Raw genomic sequence first — 22,194 nt, forward strand, 5'->3', positions numbered from 1 at the left:
CAGAGAGCTGAATTTACTGAAGGATAAAAAGTTCAGCTTAGTGGGATTTATTCATCACTTCTTTACTGAAATCAAAGAAGCAGGAATCTGTAACTTTAAAAAGTTCAAAGTTGTGTTCATCTTTGATGGTCTGGATGAGTGTCGACTTCCTCTGAACTTCCACATCACTGACATCCTCACTGATGTTACAGAGTCCACATCAGTGGATGTGCTGCTGACAAACCTCATCAGGGGAAAGTTGCTTCCTTCTGCTCACATCTGGATAACCACACGACCTGCAGCAGCCAATCAGATCCCTGCTGAGTATATAGACATGGTTACAGAGATCAGAGGGTTCACTGACCCAAAGAAGGAAGAGTACTTCAGGAAGAGACTCAGAGACAAGGAAGAGGCCAACACCATAATCTCTCACATCAAGACATCACGAAGCCTCCACATCATGTGTCACATCCCAATCTTCTGCTGGATCACTGCTACAGTTCTAGAGAGTTTGTTAAAAACCAAACCGGCTGGAGGGAAGCTGCCCAAGACACTGACTGAGATGTACATTCACTTCCTGGTGGTTCAGACCAAAGTGAAGAACATCAAGCATGATGGAGGAGCTGAGACAGATCCTCTCTGGAGTCTAAAGACTAAGAAGATGATTGAAGCACTGGGGAAACTGGCTTTTCAGCAGCTGCAGAAAGGAAACCTGATCTTCTATGAATCAGACCTGACAGAGTGTGGCATTAATGTCAGAGAAGCCTCAGTGTACTCAGGAGTGTTCACACAGATTTTTAAAGAGGAGGGGGGACTGTACCAGGAGAAGGTTTACTGTTTTGTCCATCTGAGCATTCAGGAGTTTTTAGCTGCTCTTCATGTCCATCTGACATTCACCAACTCTGGTATCAACCTGCTGAAAGAAGAAGAAACAGCCTCAGTGCAGACTGGAGAATCTTCAGTAAGACATTTCTACCAGAGTGCTGTGGACAAGGCCTTAAAGAGTCCAAATGGACATCTGGACTTGTTTCTTCGCTTCCTCCTTGGTCTTTCACTGCAGACCAATCAGGATCTCTTACAAGGCCTGCTCACACAAAAAGGAATCAGCTCACAGATGAATCAGGATATGGTCAAACATGTTAAAGAAAGGATGAATGACACTCTCTCTCCTGAGAAAAGCATCCATCTGCTCCACTGTTTAAATGAATTGAATGATGACTCTATAGTGAAAGAGGTCCAGCATCACCTGAGTTCAGGACACCTGTCCAAAGTTGATCTCTCTCCTGCTCAGTGGTCAGCTCTGGTCTTCATCTTACTGTCATCAGAAACAGGTGTGGATGAGTTTGACTTGAGGAAATATTCAGCTTCAGAAGAGGCTCTTCTGCAGCTGCTGCCAGTGGTCAAAGTCTGTGAGAAAGCCCAGTAAGTATCCAGTTTAAGCCTTTCAAGAGATTACTTTAAAGTGCTTCTTTTAAGAGTTTGGAAAGTTCTCTGATATTCACGTTTCCAGGTTGAGTGGCTGTAACCTCACAGAGAGAAGCTGTGAGGCTCTTTCCTCAATTCTAAGTTCTCAGTCCTCCAGACTGAGAGAGCTGGACATGAGTAACAACAACCTTCAGGACTCAGGAGTGAAGCTGCTTTGTGTTGGACTTGGGAGTCCACACTGTGTGCTGGAAACTCTCAGGTTAGCTGATTCTTTGTTTAAGAAAATGTGGGTATTTCATAACAACTGTCGTTATTTTATAGATTTTAAGATGTGGTTTCTGTTCTGATGTAAGCTCTGAAAGAGAACAGTAGAAGTGAAACACACACTTCACAAATCAAAAAAACTATAACTTTATTTATGATTTAGTGTAGATTTATTCCAAACGGCTCTCATATTTTCAAATGTGTAACATACAGACGATTTGTCACATAGCATCGGTATGTTACGTTTTTGGATGAGAACGTGTCCGTCATAGTAAAAAAGACAGAAAATAATTATGTTTTTTGTTGTTGTTTTTTAATTTGAGTACAGAAAAGCCAGTTAGTGTGTTTTTAACAACTTTAACTAGAATCAGAATCTGTTAGTTCGACTGTACATCATCAAATTCAGAGCAGTTCCTAACAATGATGTGACATGTTGTATGTTTGAAGGCTGTCAGGCTGTCAGATCACAGGAACAGGCTTCCCCTCTCTGGACACAGCTGTGCGCTCCAATCCCTCCTATTTGAAAGAGCTGGACTTGAGCTATAATCATCCAGGAGACTCAGGAATGAAGCTTTTGTCTGATCTAAAGAAGGATCCACATGTGAAACTGGACATACTCTGGTAGGAAAACAGGAAATACAACTGGAAATATATTTTTTCTCCAACATATTGTAACAAAGAGCAGATATTTTGAATTTTTGATTTGTTTAACCCCAGTTATGACAGGTGCCTTTGTGATGGTTCTGGGTCTGTGACACAAGGTTTTGAGGGTTTTTTTTTTTTTTTTTTTTTTGCTGCTTCCTGTTGTGTACCCATGTCCTTTGTGCTCCACACAGTCACAGCCATACCTCCCTGTTTTTAGTCAGACGAGGCGCCAGGGTTTCCATTTTCACGAAGAAGTCATCTGTGGGTGTGGGCACACCCGGGGAACACAGATTAACAGAAACTAATTGATGAGACAGGAAGCAAACACACATGAGATGAGGAACTTTCAAAATAAAACAGGAATTAAGAGTGTACTGACTGTGACAGAGACACATGAACCTGACCGAGACAGAAAGGTAGACAAACATGGAGACAGAGGAATACAAACACAAAGACAGAGACTCAAGGAGTGACAGAGGGAAAGCAGGGAACAAACTGAAACTCCAGGAATCAAAATAAACAATCACTATAACCAGGAATATGAAAGAGCAGAAACAAAAATAAGCACAACTGCATAATAAGTAATGAAGAAACCCAGGAACACTAAATCAAAGACGCCTACCCTAAAAACTTTCAATTATAAAAATATGAGAATAATAAAGATCAGTCAGAACTTAGAGTCCAAACACAAATGCTGGATTGAAGCCCCAGGACTATATGACAGGGTCGGCAGCAGTCCAAATGAACTGGAGGGGCAATTAACTTTGAAAGGTTGACATTTGACTCTTTTTGCCATTTCAAATAAAAAAAAAGCAATGTATATTTGCAACTATACAGTCACAGTATACTCAGAAGGAAATATATCCATGGTTAAAATAAGTACAAAAATATCTGTGTTAGACTGTAGAAGCAAGAGACAAGCTGTACACACATATTCTCTCAATGAACTCACCACACACAGCTGACTTTGAAGACAATATCTTCAGCATATTCACATGATGATGAATGAAAGACTTTCCATGATGCTCATGCTTCCCTGCCCTGTTATTCCCACTGACACTTCTGGTAGAAACATCTCATAAACAACAGGAGAAAGACTCAGACTGAGTTTAGAGGTTGCACAGGGTGATATGTTTGCTCAGATTTTGAAAGGTATTGGACAATCTCCAAAAGTTGATTCTGTTCATCTGGATGTAGCGTTTTTGTGGGAGAAACGTTTCGTCACTCATCCAAGTGACTTCTTCAGTCTCAGCTGACTGCAGGTTTCCCCAACCTTATAAACAGTACATTTGCATAATGACTGAAACCAGCCCACTGAAGGAACAATGGGCTGGGAGGACAATGTGACAGTTATGTTGTGACTGGTCAGAATTAGCCAACAAAAGTTAATACATGTTTTATTATTCATGTTTTCTTCGTCTTCGTCTTCTTCGTCTTCATAATGGATTGCATTTATATAGCGCTTTTCTACGCACCCAAAGTGCTTTACAATTCCACTATTCATTCACTCAAATTCACACACTTTTAACCCTTTCACATATAGTGGTCACAACAGTGGACAGCTATTCAAAGGCTATTTTCTTGTATTTGTGTCAGTGTACATGGTATACTGGCACTAGTACATTCACGTTGTTGTAAAAAGCATGATAATATATTCAGTAATCCAACGTATTCAGAATACGTTACAGTCATTGAGTAACGTAACGGAGTACATTACAGAATACATTTTGGGGCATGTATTCTGTATTCTGTAATGGAATACGTTTTAAAAGTAACCTTCCCAACACTGTCCCCCACCAATGCTGGGGCAACAGTGACAAAGACAGAAACAGACTCAGACCCAAATAACTTAAAGCCCGAACACAGCAGTCTTTTCTCAAAATGTTTTGTTCTATATATTGATTTGTTTTGTGTTGCACTGAATAACTAAGCAACTGAAACATCCTCACACATGTTAACAGAGACAGAACATAGTATTTGAAGCACATTGTTTATTGTAGTGACAGAAACACAGGGAGGCAGAAAATAAAGCAGACTGAAACCAAGAAATGCTGCTGCAAGAAAGTATGAAACCAATACAGAATATGGAGAATAATCAAAAATTCAAAACCAGAAAAAACCCAAACATCCCAAAACTCCAAACTCTGAGTCTAAAACCCAGGGATCATGACATTATGTAACCCTGTTTCATTGTCCCCTCCAGATTTATTTTCCCTTGCCAATGTTTAGGCTCAGATTGTCTTCCCAGACTGACTCTCAGTCTGGAGCTTACTGTGTACCTTTATGCCAATAAATGCAGAACCACTGTAAGCTTTGAAACAGGATTTTGACTTTCCTGGTGCCAAATAAAAGTGAAGTAAGTACTTGCATTTCATGCGGTACAGATACAGTCATGTGAAAAAGTAAGAATTCTTCTTAAGTTATTCAATTCCTACTCATTGTTGAGGTGATCCTACAGGGCTGCACTGTTTTATACAGTGTTATTTATACAGGATCTTTTTTTTTACACGTCTTCAATGTCCTCAGGTTGTATTTAGGTAATTTAAGAACCTAATACAGACCTGATAATTAAAAGAAACGTGCTTACGATACATAAAAACAAAAATCCAACCTTAGAACTAAATGAGAAACTATGATCATTTTCAATTTATTGTGAGATAAAATAAAGTGCAAGCTTATTTCTCTAGAAGAGATGAATCAGAGAATATAAAGGCCATGTTTTCACACTAAAAGATGATGTGCTTATTTCAGTGTGGAGCCTCAAGGAGTCCAGTGGATGAGACCAGGTCTAAGAAAATGTAAGTGTGTTTTTGATTTACTAGCTGTATTTACATCATTTTTTCACACATTATATGCATCTCTGCTAAATATCTTTTATCATATATTTTATAAAAAATTGTTTCAGTTATTTAATTCCACAACTAAAAACCCATTTTTGATACAATCTTAAAACATCACAAAGTTTTGCATACTGGTTTTTCTTCTTCATAAACTAACGTGAAAACCAATTAAACCCTTTCTTCATTATCTGGTGAAGAAACGTGGCCACATAGTCAACTAGAATTTTCTATTCAGATATAATTTTGCTAGTGGTAAGATTGGCATGGCTAGAGGAACAGCTGTAACAGCGCCAACCTCGTGATTAGTTTATAATATTTGGTGCGAAATCAAAGTTACCAGAGAGGGGGGGGGGGGGGGTTAGATTAATTAAATTATTGATCTACTTTGAACAGAATTTGGCTTCATGAGTCAGGTTGTAATTCATCTGTGTTAACTAGCATTAGCTAATGTACCGATGATCAGATTTGAGAATGAAGACAGAAAAATCTTTCCATAAATCAAATACACTGCTGATGCTGACTGATTCTGACCTGATTTTTGACTGAAAGGCAAATGTAAAGTTTGGCTCTGTTAACACTAAACTACCAAGGAGAATATTTTTACCCATCAGCATTTTAAAAATCCTGTCACCACAGGAGATATTTTCACTGTGTAGAAATCAGTGTAAAACAACTCTGGCACTCCTAGTTGCCTAGCAACACATTTACATGCATTTTGATGTGCACATAAAATGAAAATAATCAAATCACATAACATCACTTTGATGTTTGTGTTTAGTGTTGGTGGTGCACCTTAGACGTGAACTGAATGTGAATGCAAAGCCTCTATACTTATAGTTACATGTTCATATATATTCCAGTCACTTCCCTTTTGAATTAATTATCGTTGATAATTTTGAATTTTAAGATTTTTTTTCTATTTTTCATTCACACTCATCATCACACTGCCTGCATCCTTGAATGTTTAAGCAATAGAACACAAAATATGAGGACCACATTTACTGTTACACATTGGCTATAATTAATTATTTGCTATATACACTGTGTCTTATTGTCCCTTTTAGATTTCTGTGATCTGACGCTGGATTCAAACACAGCACACAAGAACCTCAAACTGTCTGATGGAAACAAGGAGGTGACACATGTGGAAGAAGATCAGCTGTATCCTCATCATGATCATAGGTTTGATCAGTGGCCTCAGCTGCTGTGTACCAACAGTCTGACTGGTCGCTGTTACTGGGAGGTCGAGTGGAGAGGAGAGGTTCATGTTGCTGTAGCTTATGGAAGAATCAGACGGAAAGGAGATGGTGATGAAAGCAGATTTGGAAGGACTTACCAATCCTGGAGTCTCTACTGCAGTGATGACAGGGGTTACTATGCAGGTCACAATTACATAGCAAGAGCCATCCCTCTGCTCTCCTCACCTCTCTGTCACAAAGTAGCAGTGTATATGGACAGTTCTGCAGGAATTGTGTCCTTCTACAGTGTCTCCTCTGATAAACTGATCCACCTGCACACCTTCAACACCACCTTCACTGAACCTGTATATGCTGGGTTTAGGGTGAAGCCTGACTCTAGTATCCACCTCTGTGCTGACTCAGAATAATGAACTTACTGTGCAGAGTCACATTGGTGTTTCACACTTTTTCTCACTTAAATATTATGAACCTTAAATATATCAGGTAAACTGTCAGATACGTTGTACATATATTGGCTTGGTTTGTAGCCCCGAGTTGTTGAATGAGATTCTCCTGAAAAAATCATCTTATTGTCTTTGGTGCCTATTTTTTAAGAGCACTTGTCAGTTTCTATTATGCGTCACAGTTTAAATAGGAAAGAGGAACTTTACTTTAAAATCTGTTGCATTACTATTATCAACTATTATATTTGTTCCATTATACACATTTTAATAATGTTTAGACTGATGGATGAAATCCTTGGATCAGAAAATGTAGACATTTTAGATGTTGATGAGTTAGACTTTGTGAGGAGGAGAGCTGCAGGCTTCAGATTTTGTGTTTAGGCTTAATTTCTTACATTGCATTACTATACATTTGTGTTTCTGTCTCTTGTTATGCAAATTAATTAACATTTCACTACAATTAATTCCTGGAAAAAGGCGATATCACCACCATGTGACCAGTTTTCATAACAATTGATCCAAATGGTTCTGGATCCAAAAAAAATTTATTAATTTCTGATGATCTAAATGTAGCTTTAAATACTACTGACACGAGTGCACCTTATGGAGGTTGTAACTGGAGGCCTTGGAGACATCTCTCTTCATTTCATATTCAGTAAAAACAGTCTGACTTGTAGATGACCTCCAGTCTGTGTTTCTCGACTGATCTGAGGAGCTTGGAAAGAAAAGCGTCTGGACTTCTTAAAGTTACTACGATGACTGAGAACCTTCACAAACGTATTTCTCGACTGATCAGAAACTGTTTTTCAATCTCAGATTTGGTTTTTATTCTGTGTGAAAAACACAATCCTGATTTGTAACAGAAAAGGGAAGGTGAAGACAAAAGAAATATGTAAAGAGTAGGATTTTTTTCTTGTTGACGAAGGTGTTTTTACTTCTCCAGTGTATAAATGTGTGTAATTAATTTAAAACCTTTGTCAGTTTTTAAATTCAGTTGGAGAATATTTAAACACAGCTGTTTTTTAAATAAATTTTAATAAAGGACTGTTTGTCTGGTACTATGTTGCACTGTTTATATGAAACACTAAAATGAAACTGTTTATATGTGTATAAACTGTACACTGTATCCAGAGAGTCAAAAACAAAAACGGAGGAAAAACAGACAGGAAGATGTTTTTAAAGCATCTTTGTAAACATTTATACAACAAGTGTATATTTTCTGTATATGAGGGGAAAAGCGAGAAGCAAAAAGACTCGTTCCAACTTTCATTCTATCAGTTTCTCCTTTCATCACATAAATACCCGAGCAGTGACAGAGACCGCGACTGCAGCATTTCTCATCAGAACACAAAATACTGAGAACCATCCACACTTTTGTGGGTCTTCAGATCTCGTCCAGCATAATTCAAAGCCTTGTTGATAACAATAATATAAATTGTGTGGTGTGAAGTTGTGGAGAGTTGCAGGGTTGTAGGTCAAAGAACTAGTAGGGGAACACTCCCGCTTTGATCGTTTCTGCTCTTCTTCTCTTTTTTCTAAACTGAGCACCTGATGATTTTGAACTTTTCTTGTCCATCTTTTATTGGTTTTAATTTTGCACGCCAGTGAACACCCATCCCCCAACCCGAGGATCACCACAACATAACCTAACAGACCTTAGTTCACAGATTCGCTTTGTCTACGGTTTATTTCTGGGATTTCACACAACCCAGGATTCAAATCATGAATACATAAATGGCTTGGATTTACATCATTATGGATGAAATGTGAAATATTTGGAAGCAGCCGCCCCTGTCCCCTTTCGACTCTAAATTATAAATTTTAAATTGTTATTGATCGTCGTCTCGTCTCTATATACTGGACTGTATGGAGCGGAGATGACTTTGTTTGACTTCAGCAGCGAGCAGACACACCGAAGGCTCTCGCACTCACTTTTCGCGTTGAAATTTCAAAAAAGAAATTATAAGTCTGTATCATAATGTCTGGTGTTTTCATGTTTGTTGGTTTGTTTTTATTTTGCGAGATGCTGCTCCAGTCAATCAGAGAATCCCCCGCCGCCCTGCCCTCTCCTCCCTGTGCCACAAGCGGCAGGCGCACCTCGCAAACGGAGGGCGCCCTTACTCCCAGCAAATGGGCGATAGAAAACCAATCGGTGCCTATGCAATCCCCAAAATGAGGTGGCATGATGTTGGGGCAGTATGGGTGCTAGCAGCTTTTTTTTGTTGGTGCCCACGATGCCGCCCTCCACCACAATGTGCCCTGGGCAACCACCCATGTCACCCAAAAACTACTATTGACTGTCTGAATAGAAAACGGGATTTCTACTCATCTAATAATAGATGTCAGAAGACTTCATCAGATCAATCAGTGGAAACAGTTTGATCAACAATGTAAACGAGACTGTTGGAGTTCACTTTAATAACATGATGGACAGAATAATGAGACACGATCCACAAAATCATGAACTTCATGGAAGTCTGTTCATTCAAAAGGAAACTTTATCAAACTGTCACTTTTCAGTCAGAAGATGAAATTTGCTCCATGTTCACTTTACTGATGAGAATCATATCGACCTCACAGACCTCGTGTATCTGATAGGTATTAATGTTAAACATTAACTGTGTATTTGTATAATATATACTGTGTATATGATGGATTTAGCTAGTCATTATGCAGAGACATGAAAACCTGCAGATCCTGCAGAGTTTGTGGGAAATCCAATCCAGCACTGACCCTTGTATTCATGTTCAAATATCAGTAAATGTGCCATAAATGTTTCCTGTGTTTTCTGCAGTTTCTTCAGTTTAAACATTTTCTACATTATTGTTGCTCCAGCTCAGCACATAGTGAGTTTACAGCTGTTTGTATTTTATACATGTGCTTTTGAGAGTGCTTCACTGATATTTTTTTTCCTGAAAAACCTAAAAAACAATACATTTATAAGCAACAAAGTGCACAAAACGTTAGGTGTAAATGGTAAATGGCCTTTATTTGTATAGAGCTTTTCTAGTCCCTAAGGACCCCAAAGCGCTTTACACTACATTCAGTCATCCACCCATTCACACACACATTCACACACTTGTGTAGCAAACATTATAAGACAACAGATGAAAGTAACCTTATTGCTGACTTTGGCGTATTTACATTGACATATTCATTAATATTCCATTTCCATTGAAATCAAATGTGATTTTTAATTTTTCTAACTATATTAGAATATTCAGTAAGTAAACTAAATAATCTGGCAATTGACAGTTCATGTAAGAGGACAGCTAATGTTATCATGTTTTTGATGTTGTCTTGTAAATGTTTAATGGACATACAAGAGCCCACCTTTCATTTTATATTTGATTGATTTGATAACTTGCAAATGGTCAACAATCAGTGAATCATTTAAGATCAATCAACTGCACATCTTATTCAATAAGTAGCCTTTAAGCTACAGTGTATCTGGTGTACAAAGTGTACAAAGCTTGTGCCAAAACATAGTTCCATTTAGTGAGGCCAGTTGTTGTAGCAGAATCAGTTAAAGGTTTTTAGAGCACCAAAAGAAGTTTTTGGTGGTCTGTGAGCCAACAATGGTGGATTATGTGCTGATGTAGCACAGTGTCCACCTGATCCCTGGTTTCAGCATTCAGGCTTTGCAGGATTAACATCACCGAAGAACCTGAGATTAAAAACCTAAACCTGTTATGTATTTTTGTTGTTTTTTTTCCTATCAGCCTACCTTTCTGACATGTCTGCCCAATGTGATGTTTGTGTAAAGTTGGTCAGAAGGTTCCTTTGTAAGTGCGCATGCTCCATTAGCGTGCTGCCTGCTGTAACCCTAATTTCCTTCGGGATTAATAAAGTATTCTGATTCTGATTCTGAATGTTGACAAAACAAAAGAGATGATTGTTGACTTCAGGAGAGCACGGAGAGCTCACTGCCCACTTAACATCAATAGATCCTCTGTGGAGGTTGTCAAGAGCACCAGATTCCTTGGTCTCTACCTGGTGGAGAACCTCTCCTGGTCCCTCAACACCAGCTCCATAACCAAAAAGCCCAGCAGCGTGTCTACTTCCTGCAGAAGCTGAGGAAAGCCCATCTGCCATCATCCATTCTTACCACCTTCTACAGAGGGACTGTCGAGAGCATCCTTAGCAGCTGCATCACTGCCTGGTGTGGTAACTGCACCATATCAGATTGCAATACCCTAAAATGGATAGTGAGAGCAGCTGAGAAGATCATTGGAGCCTCTCTTCCCTCCACCAAGGACACTTTCAGCACCCGCTCCATCTGCAACGCCACCAGCACTATGGAGGACCTCACACACACTTTTCACCCTGCTGCCTTCTGGAAAGAGGTACCGGAGCATTCGGGCCCTCACTGCCAGACTATGGAACAGTTTCTTCCCCCAAGCCGTCAGACTCCTGAACACTCAGTGACTGGACACACACACACACACACACACACACACACACACACACACACACACACACACACACACACACACACACACATCCATTGCACTGTCTTGTGTCTGTGTCGCCCTGTTCTGTCTAGTGTTGCACTGTCTTGTCTTGTTTTCTTAGCAGTTTTTTGCAGATTGCACTTTACGTAGTCCCGTGTTTTTCTATTATATGTCATATGTAGCACCAGGGCTTCGGGGAAAAGCTGTCATTTCACTCTGTACTGTACGACTGCACATGGTAATGACAATAACAGACACTTGACACTTGGCAGAGTCTGCAGCCACAGTTTCAGTGCAGCTCACCAGCACATGAAGACTTAATGGTCGTCTATGATCCAAATCATGATCATTGTTCTGTGCACACTTTCAGCTACAAGATGTAAAATTGTCTGTTGACATCAGAGTGAAGTGTGTTGTTTTGTTACTCCAGTAACATGTTTAGATGTTTGCAGGCTGAGGAGTTTATCTGTACCCGTCCTTGTGTTTCTCCGTCTCTGGCAGCTGTCTCTACGAACCATGAGCTCCTCTCTACGAACGTGGAAGAACATGTGAAGTTTTTTCTGTTGATTTCACCCGGTGCATTTCACTCACTGACCTGCAAGATAAAAACAAAATATCACTGTAACAGATTTTCATTTCATCAGAGCTCACAGATAAGTTGAGCATTAGCCAACAGGGGGCGTTTCTCACCAGAAAATAAATGAGGCAAAATTAAACAGGTCATGTGATCGGTGTTCTTTAAAAGTTCCTTTCAGACTCACTGGTTTATTTGAAAGTTACAGGTTAGTGCAGGATAAACAGGTTAGTTTGCTGCACTGTGATGGATTTAACAGAATAGTGTCCCAGATAGCAAGGAAACATTGAAACTATGTTGAGTCAATATCAGGTGATGTCATTGAATCAACGTTGAAGTGTGATGTTGACCTAACGTCACTCTTGCACCTTTTTTTAATGTTGAAACAACGTCAGGTTTTGATGTTGAATCAATGTTGAAACCTGACATTGATTGAACGTTATATTTTCTAATACTGTTGACATTGAAACAATGTCAGATTCTGATGTTGAAACACTGTTGAGCTATGGTGTTGATTTTCCACCTCTTTCGCACAGTTGCTTTTTATTAAAACAACAGTTAAATCATGACTGGAAATCTACCTTTCTTTATAGGTATTTTAACCAATACTAAACTACTGCATGTTTCCATCAATACTTAAACCACCTAAACACATAATTGTACTTATTCCTTAAATTGGACACCCTTTATTGTCATGGTCGGACGGTCCTTCCCGGGGCGACCTGCCTGTGTGTGTATGTGTGTGCTTCTCTCTCTCTCCTCCTCCACCCAGTGTCTGACACACCCGCACCTAATTTGCCACCCAGCTGTCACTGAGTGTTTTGTGACGTCCTGCTTAGCTTTAGCCGGCTAGCTTCCTCACCTGTTGTTTATAGGAGGAAGAGATATGGAGGTTGGAGAGAAGGAGCCCGTGGATTAAGCTATTGGAGGAGAACACACACTCTGAGAATCACTTTGGAAACTCACCTGCGCACTACTGGGAGTTTGGAGAAGATCACTGTTGGACTTTGCACTTCACTTTGTGTTTTGAAACTGTTTTTGGGCACTGTAAATAAACGCACTGTGTACTTTGCATCCTGAGCTCCGCGACTGAGTCCGTACTTTCCCATTACCCGTGACAGCTTCATGTCCTGAGCATTGTGTTTTCCTTTTTTCTATGTAGTGCTTAGCAACTACTCAGTAGAGTATTTAATTTAGATTGACTTGAGGCACGATTTGATGGCATAGTTCAGTTTTGAATTGTTTGGCGGTGAAAGTTTGGTTTTGTGTTCACAGTGTGGGGAAAAGGAGATCAGCTTTCCAGGAATGTGTCTTAGAATTAATCTCTCCTTTCAGGCACATTAATGATTACGGCTGTGAATTCAATCCCAGGATAACAGGAGCCTGAATTAACATAAGTCATGTTACACAGCACACATCACTTCCTGTAATTAAAGCAGCTCAGAGTCTTTTGTTGATGTGACTGATGATTCGCTCTGATCCAAAGTTGGTCCTGCACAGAGAATCCTGTCAGTCCCAGTTTGTTTTTCTGAGACACTCAACATCTCTACATCAGCATAGAGGTGTCGTTGGCTTAATTTCTTTCTCAACATGAAGCAGCAACACTGCAGTTCAAACACTGAATATAGTTTTTGTTTATGTGAGAGGTTTAAGGGCTGAACTGCTCTTGTATTTCCTCAATGTGCACTTTAAATTTCCTCAAACTCCACCGATCCAAACAAAACCGACGCAGAAGCAGAGTCAAAACACTGAAACTTTAATACGTTTAATAATAGTTGGATTAATTAATGTGCTTCCTCTCTGATCGTCATTCTGTCATCTATAACCTGCTGGACCATTAAAGATCTGGATCATTAAGAAGTCCAAACAGGAAACATGAAATTTGTTAACGAATGCCTCGTCATAGGGGTCAAAGGTCATCAGCCATGCTGGTCAGACACAGATGGAGACCGTTCACATTTAACATTTGGGACCATCTTACAGCAGAGATCCAGGTCACCATCAAACTCCATAACATGTGACTCATGGATCAGAAATCACCATGACGACAAGTGGCTCATCTGAGGTGTCAAAGTCTCAGGATGAAACGTTTTCAGGACGAGTCCAGAGTGACAAAGACGCCCTCAGAGAAGGACGAATCAGACTTCAGCTGTCCAGACTCAGGACTGATGACTTGGGTCTGTACGTTTGTGAGGTGAACACGGATTATGGCTTCAGATCTGACAGATGTCGACTAAACGTCAGTGAGTTGAAGGTTTCAGTGAAAGTTATTTAATGAATGTGAGCGACTCAGATGCTTGTGTCTCTGCAGCAGTGAGGGATTGTCCTGAACCTGAGAGAAAACCTGAGACATCAAACACAGAGAGACGAGGAAGGATCGGCCTCTGCTGTGGACTGACAGCAGCTCTGCTTCTTCTCATTTATTTACTGTCTGAATAGAAAACAGAATTTCTACTCTTCTAATAATGGATGTCAGAAAACTCAGTCAGTAGAAACAGTTTGATCAACACTGTAAATGAAACGATTGGTGTTCACTTTAATAACATGGACAGAATAATGAGCTATAATCATAAACTCAATGGAGGAAACTTTCTTCAAGTTTACATTATTTTGAAGGGAAACTTTATCAACCTGTCCCTGATAACATCATGAAATAATCTCTATGATTATGGAAATGAAACAAAATTAGGTCATCAGCCTCACAGAGAACGTGAAGCTGATCTGAGATGTTTAGTTTCATTTGGTTTTCTGTCAGTGATTCAGTTTGCTTTTGAAGGACAGTTTGTAACGAAGTATTCATGCTGATTTGATGATGATGATGATGATGCATGCATTATAGATGGATTAAAATGCTGCACATCATTTATGTAACTGATACAAGACTGAGAGTTTATGCTCAGTTATCAGTTCACAGAGGATATTGAGAGTTTTGGTGGATCTGTCAGGTTTGGTGGTGAACGTCCACTCCAGTGTGATGTTGTGGTTCTCCTCTGCCTGATAGGAGGTCTGTGTCACATTGACTACAAATGATCCTGTTGAGGAGACAGAGAGGGAAAGAGAGGAGCAGACACACTGAGAACTGGAACAAATCTGTTGTTGAGCTTTATTTGGAGTTCATAAAGTGAAGCTGTAAACTAACCAGAGACGCATGAGGTGAGGATGATGAGCAGCAGGATCTGTTTTTTTTTTTGTTTTGTTTTGTTTTGTTTTGTTTGTTTTTACTTTCTTTTATTTTCCGAGTTAGTTAAATGAACTTTGTCTGTGTATGTTTCAGGTACTGCACTCTCAAAGACTGAATGAACCAGCATTGCAGCCATGGGTCATTGTGAGCATCACAGGGAAGGTTGAAGCCGCCCACTGCAGCTGTATGGCCGAAGTCGCGGAGACCTGCAGCCATGTCACTGCTCTTCTGTTTAATGTAGAAGCAACAATGCGGATCTGTGGCACAAGGACTGTTACAGATGAACCTGCATACTGGGTTTTGCTGGGTAATATGACCAAGATACATAAGATAGACTTCTCCTCTTCAGCTGCCCAAAAAAGGCTCTCGCTCAAAACGTAAACAGACCATCTGTAGTGACAGGTAAAAGAAGCCGTCCTCAAAACAGAAAAATTCCACTTGCTACTGTGCAGGAGTTGGATCAACTGATGGGAAAATATTTCTCCAAGCATAGTTCTGTTCTGAATAACCCATAATGTTGTATTTAGGGGGGCATGTAAATAATTTGTATTTACTAAATATGTACTTACTAACACTGTTCAAAAGTTGAATAAAGAAGCAAACAATGGTTTGCCTCTTTTAAATTAAAACCACTTTGTAGAACATCACATCAGTTACAATGTAGAATCAATGTCATGTATAGTTTACAAATGACAAAATATTCACATAAAATCATGACAGCCTTTAAATAACATCACCCACTACTAGCATTCTGTAATTTACTGTCTCTTTTGAAAACTTATCACTACACAAGACTTAAGAGTATTTAACAAGAGCATTTTTCCCTGGTTTTACTAACACACTGGGGCACATGTTCACCAAAACGCAGCAAACCTTTGCCATCTTATCCAGAAGGGTCACCTCTTCACCCTCACATGGAAGAAGTAATCTGATTGGTGGTGTGTAGCATGTGGTTTGAAGCAGGGATTTTGTAATGCCCCATGTGTAGCATTGGAACCCAGTCAGGGTGTACTTCAATCATTTCATAGGCTGGTTTGCTGCAATGATGCCAAATAATTAGCAACTCTATAAATAAAGGTAGTTCTGCATGTTTGTTCTAATTTGCTATGACCTCAGAGCGCATTGAAAATAAAATAAAATACTTTACTATAGACATATATATATATATATATATATACTATACTTTACGTTACTTATAACGCGTTACTGTAATCCGATTACTTTTTTCAAGTAACGAGTAAAGTAAGGGATTACTATTGCAAATACGGTAATTAGATTACCGTTACTTTCCTTAAGCACGCTGCGTTACTGCATTACTAAAACCGTGATTTTTTTGCGTATGTGAATGTCTCATGACAGTGACATAAGCAAGTGCGACGTTCCTGACAACAGCTGTGTGCAGATCAACAATGGATCATATATCAGTGCGGGAGAGAGTATGAGCGTGCAGCGTTTAAAGCGTGGAAGTACTGACCTTAAACTTGCAAGAAAGCACTGAGTGTGCTACGACGTTAAATCTTTAACTGACCGCTGCGGCACACCTGCACCAGGATAAACCTCCGCCTACCCCACTCCTGCTATACAGGTGAAAATAGAGCAAAAGGACCGCTGAGTCTTTGATTTTATTTATTTCCTGCTGTGTTTTACTTGCATCTATTTGAAAGACTGAGTGTAAACACAAAAATATACATATGTATTTTATCTGCTGGAATGTGCAGAAAAAAGGTTTAAATGTTAAACAAATTTCTTCCAGTCAGAGAATGTTGCATATAATTACATTTTTGTTTGATGCATAAAGTTAAAAGATTAAAACTAATAAAATAAGTTTTAAAAAGAGACTTTTCCATTTGATTACATTTTGTGATGGATTATGTAGAAAAAGTAGAATTGGGCTGAGAGATCTATCGCTTTATCACCTATTTAGGTTGTAAATCATGTTTTTAAAAAGTAACTAAGTAATTAATTACTTTTGAAAATAAGTAATCAGTAAAGTAACGGGATTACTTTTTTGAGGAAGTAATCAGTAATTAGTTACTGATTACTTTTTTCAAGTAACTTGACCAACACTGCACCCAGCACCAGAGTAGCTGGAGGTGGTCAAAGACAAAGGAATGTCTTTGATCCTTCTGCTTGAACTAAGATTTACAAATTTAAGTAACACAATGACAACATTTAAAAAAATTGACTCCAACAGCACCTCAAACAAAAATCCCCCCTCCCGTGACATCACGTTCCACAGCCCTAAAGGGCGTGTGTCCTCCAGTGCTCGTTGTTGTGTTGTTAACGTTGGTTCACCCTCATATTGTGTGTTTCCCAGTGCATTCTGAGCCTTGGTTTACCCCAGTTTAGTTTCGTTGTTTTTGTATCACTTCCGAACCTGCAATAAAGTTCACGTTCTGCCTTTGAGTCCAGCGTGTGGGTCCTTTTTCCTGCCTGTGCACAGCCGTTACATGACAAAATGGCTAGTTAATGGTAGTTGGCTTCTCTCTGCCTTCCTCCCACAGTCCGAAGCCTTACATGTGGAGTTAGATTGATTTATTTGGTGATTTAAAATTGGCCATAGGTGTGAATGTGAGTGTGAATGGTTGTCTTGTCTCTCTGTGTTAGCCCTGTGACAGACTGGTGAACTGTCCTGCCTCTCTCCCTCTGACAAGTGGGACAGACCCCCCCCCCCCCCCCCCCCCCCCCCTCCCGCTTCCCCCCTGAAGATAAAAATATTTACACATACACATGCCTTTTATATCAATCAACACTCACGGGAGTATTTGTTTCACTATTTAATCTTTATATCTGCCGTCACTCACTTCCTCTTCTTGATGGGTTTTCCATCCACCTGTAGCTGCACAGCTACATTTATACATGTACTCTGATTAAAGTTTTTCTGTAAATATGAACTCATCTTAGTTACTTAGTTACAGTACACAGGATTATTTTTTCTCCTTTTAGATTAAAATACACACAAAAGCACTTTTGCTATAAGTTTCTCCTCTATGTGGCACAAATGCTTCACCAATCTGTGCTGATGCAAAGGTGCCTTAAACAAGTGATGAGAGGTATTTTTACTGTTGCTGTCAAAAATCATTCATAAAGCCACACAAAATTAATAACTCTGTGTTTCTACAAAGTTATTGAAAACAAACGCAAACAGAGAAATGAACCGAGTGAACACAGAAAGAGGAACAAACTGATGTAATCTGACCCCCGTAGCCAGGTGTGGCAGCTGTGTTTGCATATACAGTGAAACTACACGTCTGCCAGTTTAATGATGACGCAGACAGGTACCAAGTGAAAGAAGAAGACACAGCAGACGTATGTATTTCATCTTTTCATTTCTTTCACTGTAATTCTGTGTCTTCTTTCCTGCTGCGATGTGAATGATGGGTCAGCTTGCTTCCTGTTGAAATTAATTAAATATTTGAGTTACTACATATTATTAAGTTGAGCTAAGACTAAACCGATTGATTATACAGGATAATGTTCACCTCTGTAACGGGACCCTGACACAGAACATTTAAGAACCTTTGCTCTGGACAGAGAAGACTGAGGGAGACCACCCTGTGCACTGTCTCTGTGTCTGTTGGTTGGACTGAACCATGAATTTGGTCTTTTGTATATTGAGACACGAGTTATTTAAGCATATGATGACTTTAACTGCTTTGACATAACCTGTTAATGCCTCTGGTTGATGAACTCTGTTGGTAATTTATCATGTTTCTGATTCACAGAGTTGAGTCAGTCCTGGTAGGGAAACAGGACAGGATATTCAAAACTTTTTAGGGCTGCAGACTTGCACAGTCCTCAAAACAACTGTTATTATAGATTAATATGCTGCACATCATTTATGTAACTAAATCATCAATATTTTGCAGTTCAAACATTTCACTTGATAAGAAATTCAGTAGCCAGTGGCAGGAAACTCATCAAAATATCAGAACAAAGTAGTGAGACTTTAAACTTGTTTAACCAGTCGAGTGGTGTAGGCATGTAAAATCATCAGTACAGTGAGCACCTGTATTCAAATTATTAGTATCTAAGAGAAAAACAAGGAAGTGAGGTACAGTATAAAACACATTGAATGTGGACATTTGGTGAGCTTTAATTTATTTTATGTTTCTGTTAAGAATGTGCAGATGAAACTGATTTCTTATTTCTGGGGTACTTTTTCATTAAATTATTATTTGAAGATGTTTAAAGCCGGTTGGAGCGGTAACTATTTTTAAATCCCGGTAGCACTGCAACCACCTAAGCTAGCGCAATAATTTTTTTTGCATATGAAACCGGAGGAGTTGTACTTACATCTTATGCCATCAGCTTGTCCTAGGTCACAGTTTCCTTCCACATATAGCTTTGCAAAAACTGCATAAAAAACACTTGCAGCAACAAAAGCATAATATTCCAGAAAGAGGCTTTGCTGATCCGATCAGCTGTTTGTAACACTTCCTACGCCCATCAGCGTGAACTATCGCATGTCCGCAATGACCTGCCCGAAACAGGAAGTGACGTCATTTTGCGAAAATGTAGTTTTTTTTTACCATCAGGGCCTTATGAGCCTATACTTGTGTTTTTAAAAGTTATCTTTGACTTTATGACTTTCTGTGTTGTCTCTGGGATGCTTAGGACTCATATTGCACTGCTGGAAATAGTTTATTTTGATGCATATGCTGTTTTTTTTGCAAATTGGCACTATAGTATTTATTTTGTTTTATTCCTGCAGTATATAAAAATTGGTGTATTTCAAAAATAAAACTATGAAGACACTTAAAATAAATTTCCTGTGGTGGGAAACTATTTTGTGCAACTTTTTTGTATTTACAGTTTTGAGGGATAAGCCTCTTAAATTTCTGTAACTAGAAATATATGTTAAAAAAACAAAAACAATTTTCAATTTTTTTGTAGTTTATTGCATTTTTTTTGCAATTTTATGTAATTACTATGCACTTAATGCAGACATATTATTAAAATTTGGGCTATAATGGTTATATTGATGTATATCAACTTGAAATGCTCCCAAAAAAGGCACTGCAGCATGTAAAAATATAATATAAGCTCTGGCGGACTTGGTTCTATGGTAGGTCTTAAAGGGTTAAATCCTGCTGCGGTTACACACAGTCAACAGTTTCTCTTTGGTTAGTTAAAGATTTGAAAGAAAATAATAAATGAATAAAAGAAAAAAATATTTTAAATAGTCTCAAACTCTTCAAACACTGAGTGGAAAAAAAGAGGCCTTAATAGAAAAACAACAACAAAACAGGAACAGGTCATATCGTGGTGCAGACAGAGTGACGGCAATACAGGAAGTCTGGACCAGATCTCAGTTTAAAGGAATCTGATTCTTTGGGTTTTACCCGACAGATGAACAGAAAATAATGCTAATTTGAACAGGTTTAGTTCAGTGTCCTGAGAAAAAGGTTCTTTGGATCTGTTAATTTTAAAGCCTGGAGGAACCTATAAGAACAATGAAACAGATGAAATATTTATTCACAAGTTTAACCTTTACTGTTTTACAAAGAACAAGAAAGACGGTTATGTAAAATTTAGCCTTTTGAACGTATTACTCCAGATCTCTTATTTGACAAAAATATTATATTATATTATATTATATTATATTATATTATATTATATTATATTATATTATATTATATTATATTATATTAAACACATTAGTACCTTCATATCAATCAAAAATCTCAATAAACAGAAATGAAGCAGAATTATTCTCACTTTTCTCTTTCATCAGGTGACTGCAGGTGTTAAAAAACATGGAAAGGTATCACACTCAACACCTCACATTAGATTCACTGCTACAAGAACAAATACAGAAAATATTTCCTTCATGCAGTAACTATACAACACATCTGTCTACAAGATAATCATCTGTTCTTTCTTATGTTATCAGTTTATTTTAACCCAGCACTGTTAGCAAACACTAAATGCTTTTATTTTGTTTCATTTAACACAAACATAATAAAAAATCTGCAGCTGTAATTATAAATTGTTGTACTACAGCAACTCATTGAGATCCAGTCGACATGACAGTAACTGATCCATCTCATCTGAAAGGAGACAAAACTCTGAAAACTGCAAAGACCTTTTTTACACAGCCTGAAATGTAACAGTTTAAAACTAGACAGACTAAAGAGGACAGAAATCATTCAGTGTGAAGAGCTTCAGACTTTATAGGCTTGTTGTTATATATATTCCTCTAACTGATGTTATTCCTCAGACCAGACTCTCCCAAACCTGAGCCTGAGCCTGAGCCTGGACTCAGCTCTGTGACTATGAGGGAAAGATCCAGTCTACAGGGAGTCCGTCCTGACTTTAAAAACAGGAAACTGTCTCCTGATGAGAAGTAAGATTTAACTGAATGTTAAACGTATCTTACAGCTGTCCACTTTAACTTGCCTTCCATGAATAATAAGTGAGAGTTCTTCTTCTTCTTCTTCTTCTTCTTCTTATGATTATTATTAATATTCACCTGGTAATAAAAAGGACAAAAGGCAGCTGAGTTAACATCCTAAAGAGGAAGAGCTTCAACCTTTATAGACTTACTGTAATGTTATTCTTGTGACTAGCAGCTTTTGTATCTGATCGTTAAAAATAAAAAAGATTTCTCTCTCACGATCTTTTTCTCTGTTCACCAGGATCAGTGAGACACCAGATGCTCCTGAAGCTGATCCTGGACCCACATGTCTGTCTTTGAAGAGTGATCGGTCAAAGGATGAATTCATCTACTTTAAAGGAACAAAATCTGTTGCTGCTGAGGAGTAAGACAAAAGTTAAATTTACCTTATTACTGTTAATACAACTGCCCTTAGTCCTGAAGTTTAAGAGCTCCTGGACATTTTATTCATTCATTCTTCATTCACTCATTTCTTTTCAAGCTCCTTAGACTATGATGACCTGGATGATTGAGAACCGTCACAGACATTAATTCATTCATTTAATTTACAGGCTGTGCTAACTTTTCTTTAATTTTTCATTCATTTAATAATGTTGCTGTGGTCTCGTACACCAAGGCTCGTAATTTAGTGATCAGTGTAATCAGTTTAAAGGAATCAAGCTAAACCAACTTAGTAATAAATTATTCAAAGAAAATCATCTTGTATTTATGTACAAAATGGTTACAGTTTCTTCACGTTGTCTCCACAGAGCTGATCAGGAGAGTTCAGATGTTTCAAGTCTTCAGCATC

General features: G+C 38.6%; 2 protein-coding genes across 2 annotated transcripts in view; both read left to right on the forward strand.

Annotated features, from left to right (window-relative positions):
• Positions 1-22,194, forward strand: part of LOC146635712 (uncharacterized) — a 74,442-nt gene that overhangs the window by 6,270 nt on the left and 45,978 nt on the right. The gene's annotated exons all lie outside the window — the stretch shown is intronic.
• Positions 1,472-6,768, forward strand: LOC146635713 (stonustoxin subunit alpha-like). The gene is made up of 4 exons (XM_085348027.1): positions 1,472-1,663; positions 2,116-2,289; positions 5,065-5,111; positions 6,218-6,768. Exons 1-4 carry the CDS (start codon positions 1,578-1,580, stop codon positions 6,757-6,759), a joined length of 849 nt encoding a protein of 282 aa, XP_085204153.1. The 5' UTR covers positions 1,472-1,577; the 3' UTR covers positions 6,760-6,768.

This window comes from Diplotaxodon limnothrissa, linkage group LG3 (genome assembly GCF_057381915.1).
Source record: "Diplotaxodon limnothrissa isolate DT_005_m linkage group LG3, D_limnothrissa_male_GT1.1, whole genome shotgun sequence".
Taxonomy (NCBI): domain Eukaryota; kingdom Metazoa; phylum Chordata; class Actinopteri; order Cichliformes; family Cichlidae; genus Diplotaxodon; species Diplotaxodon limnothrissa.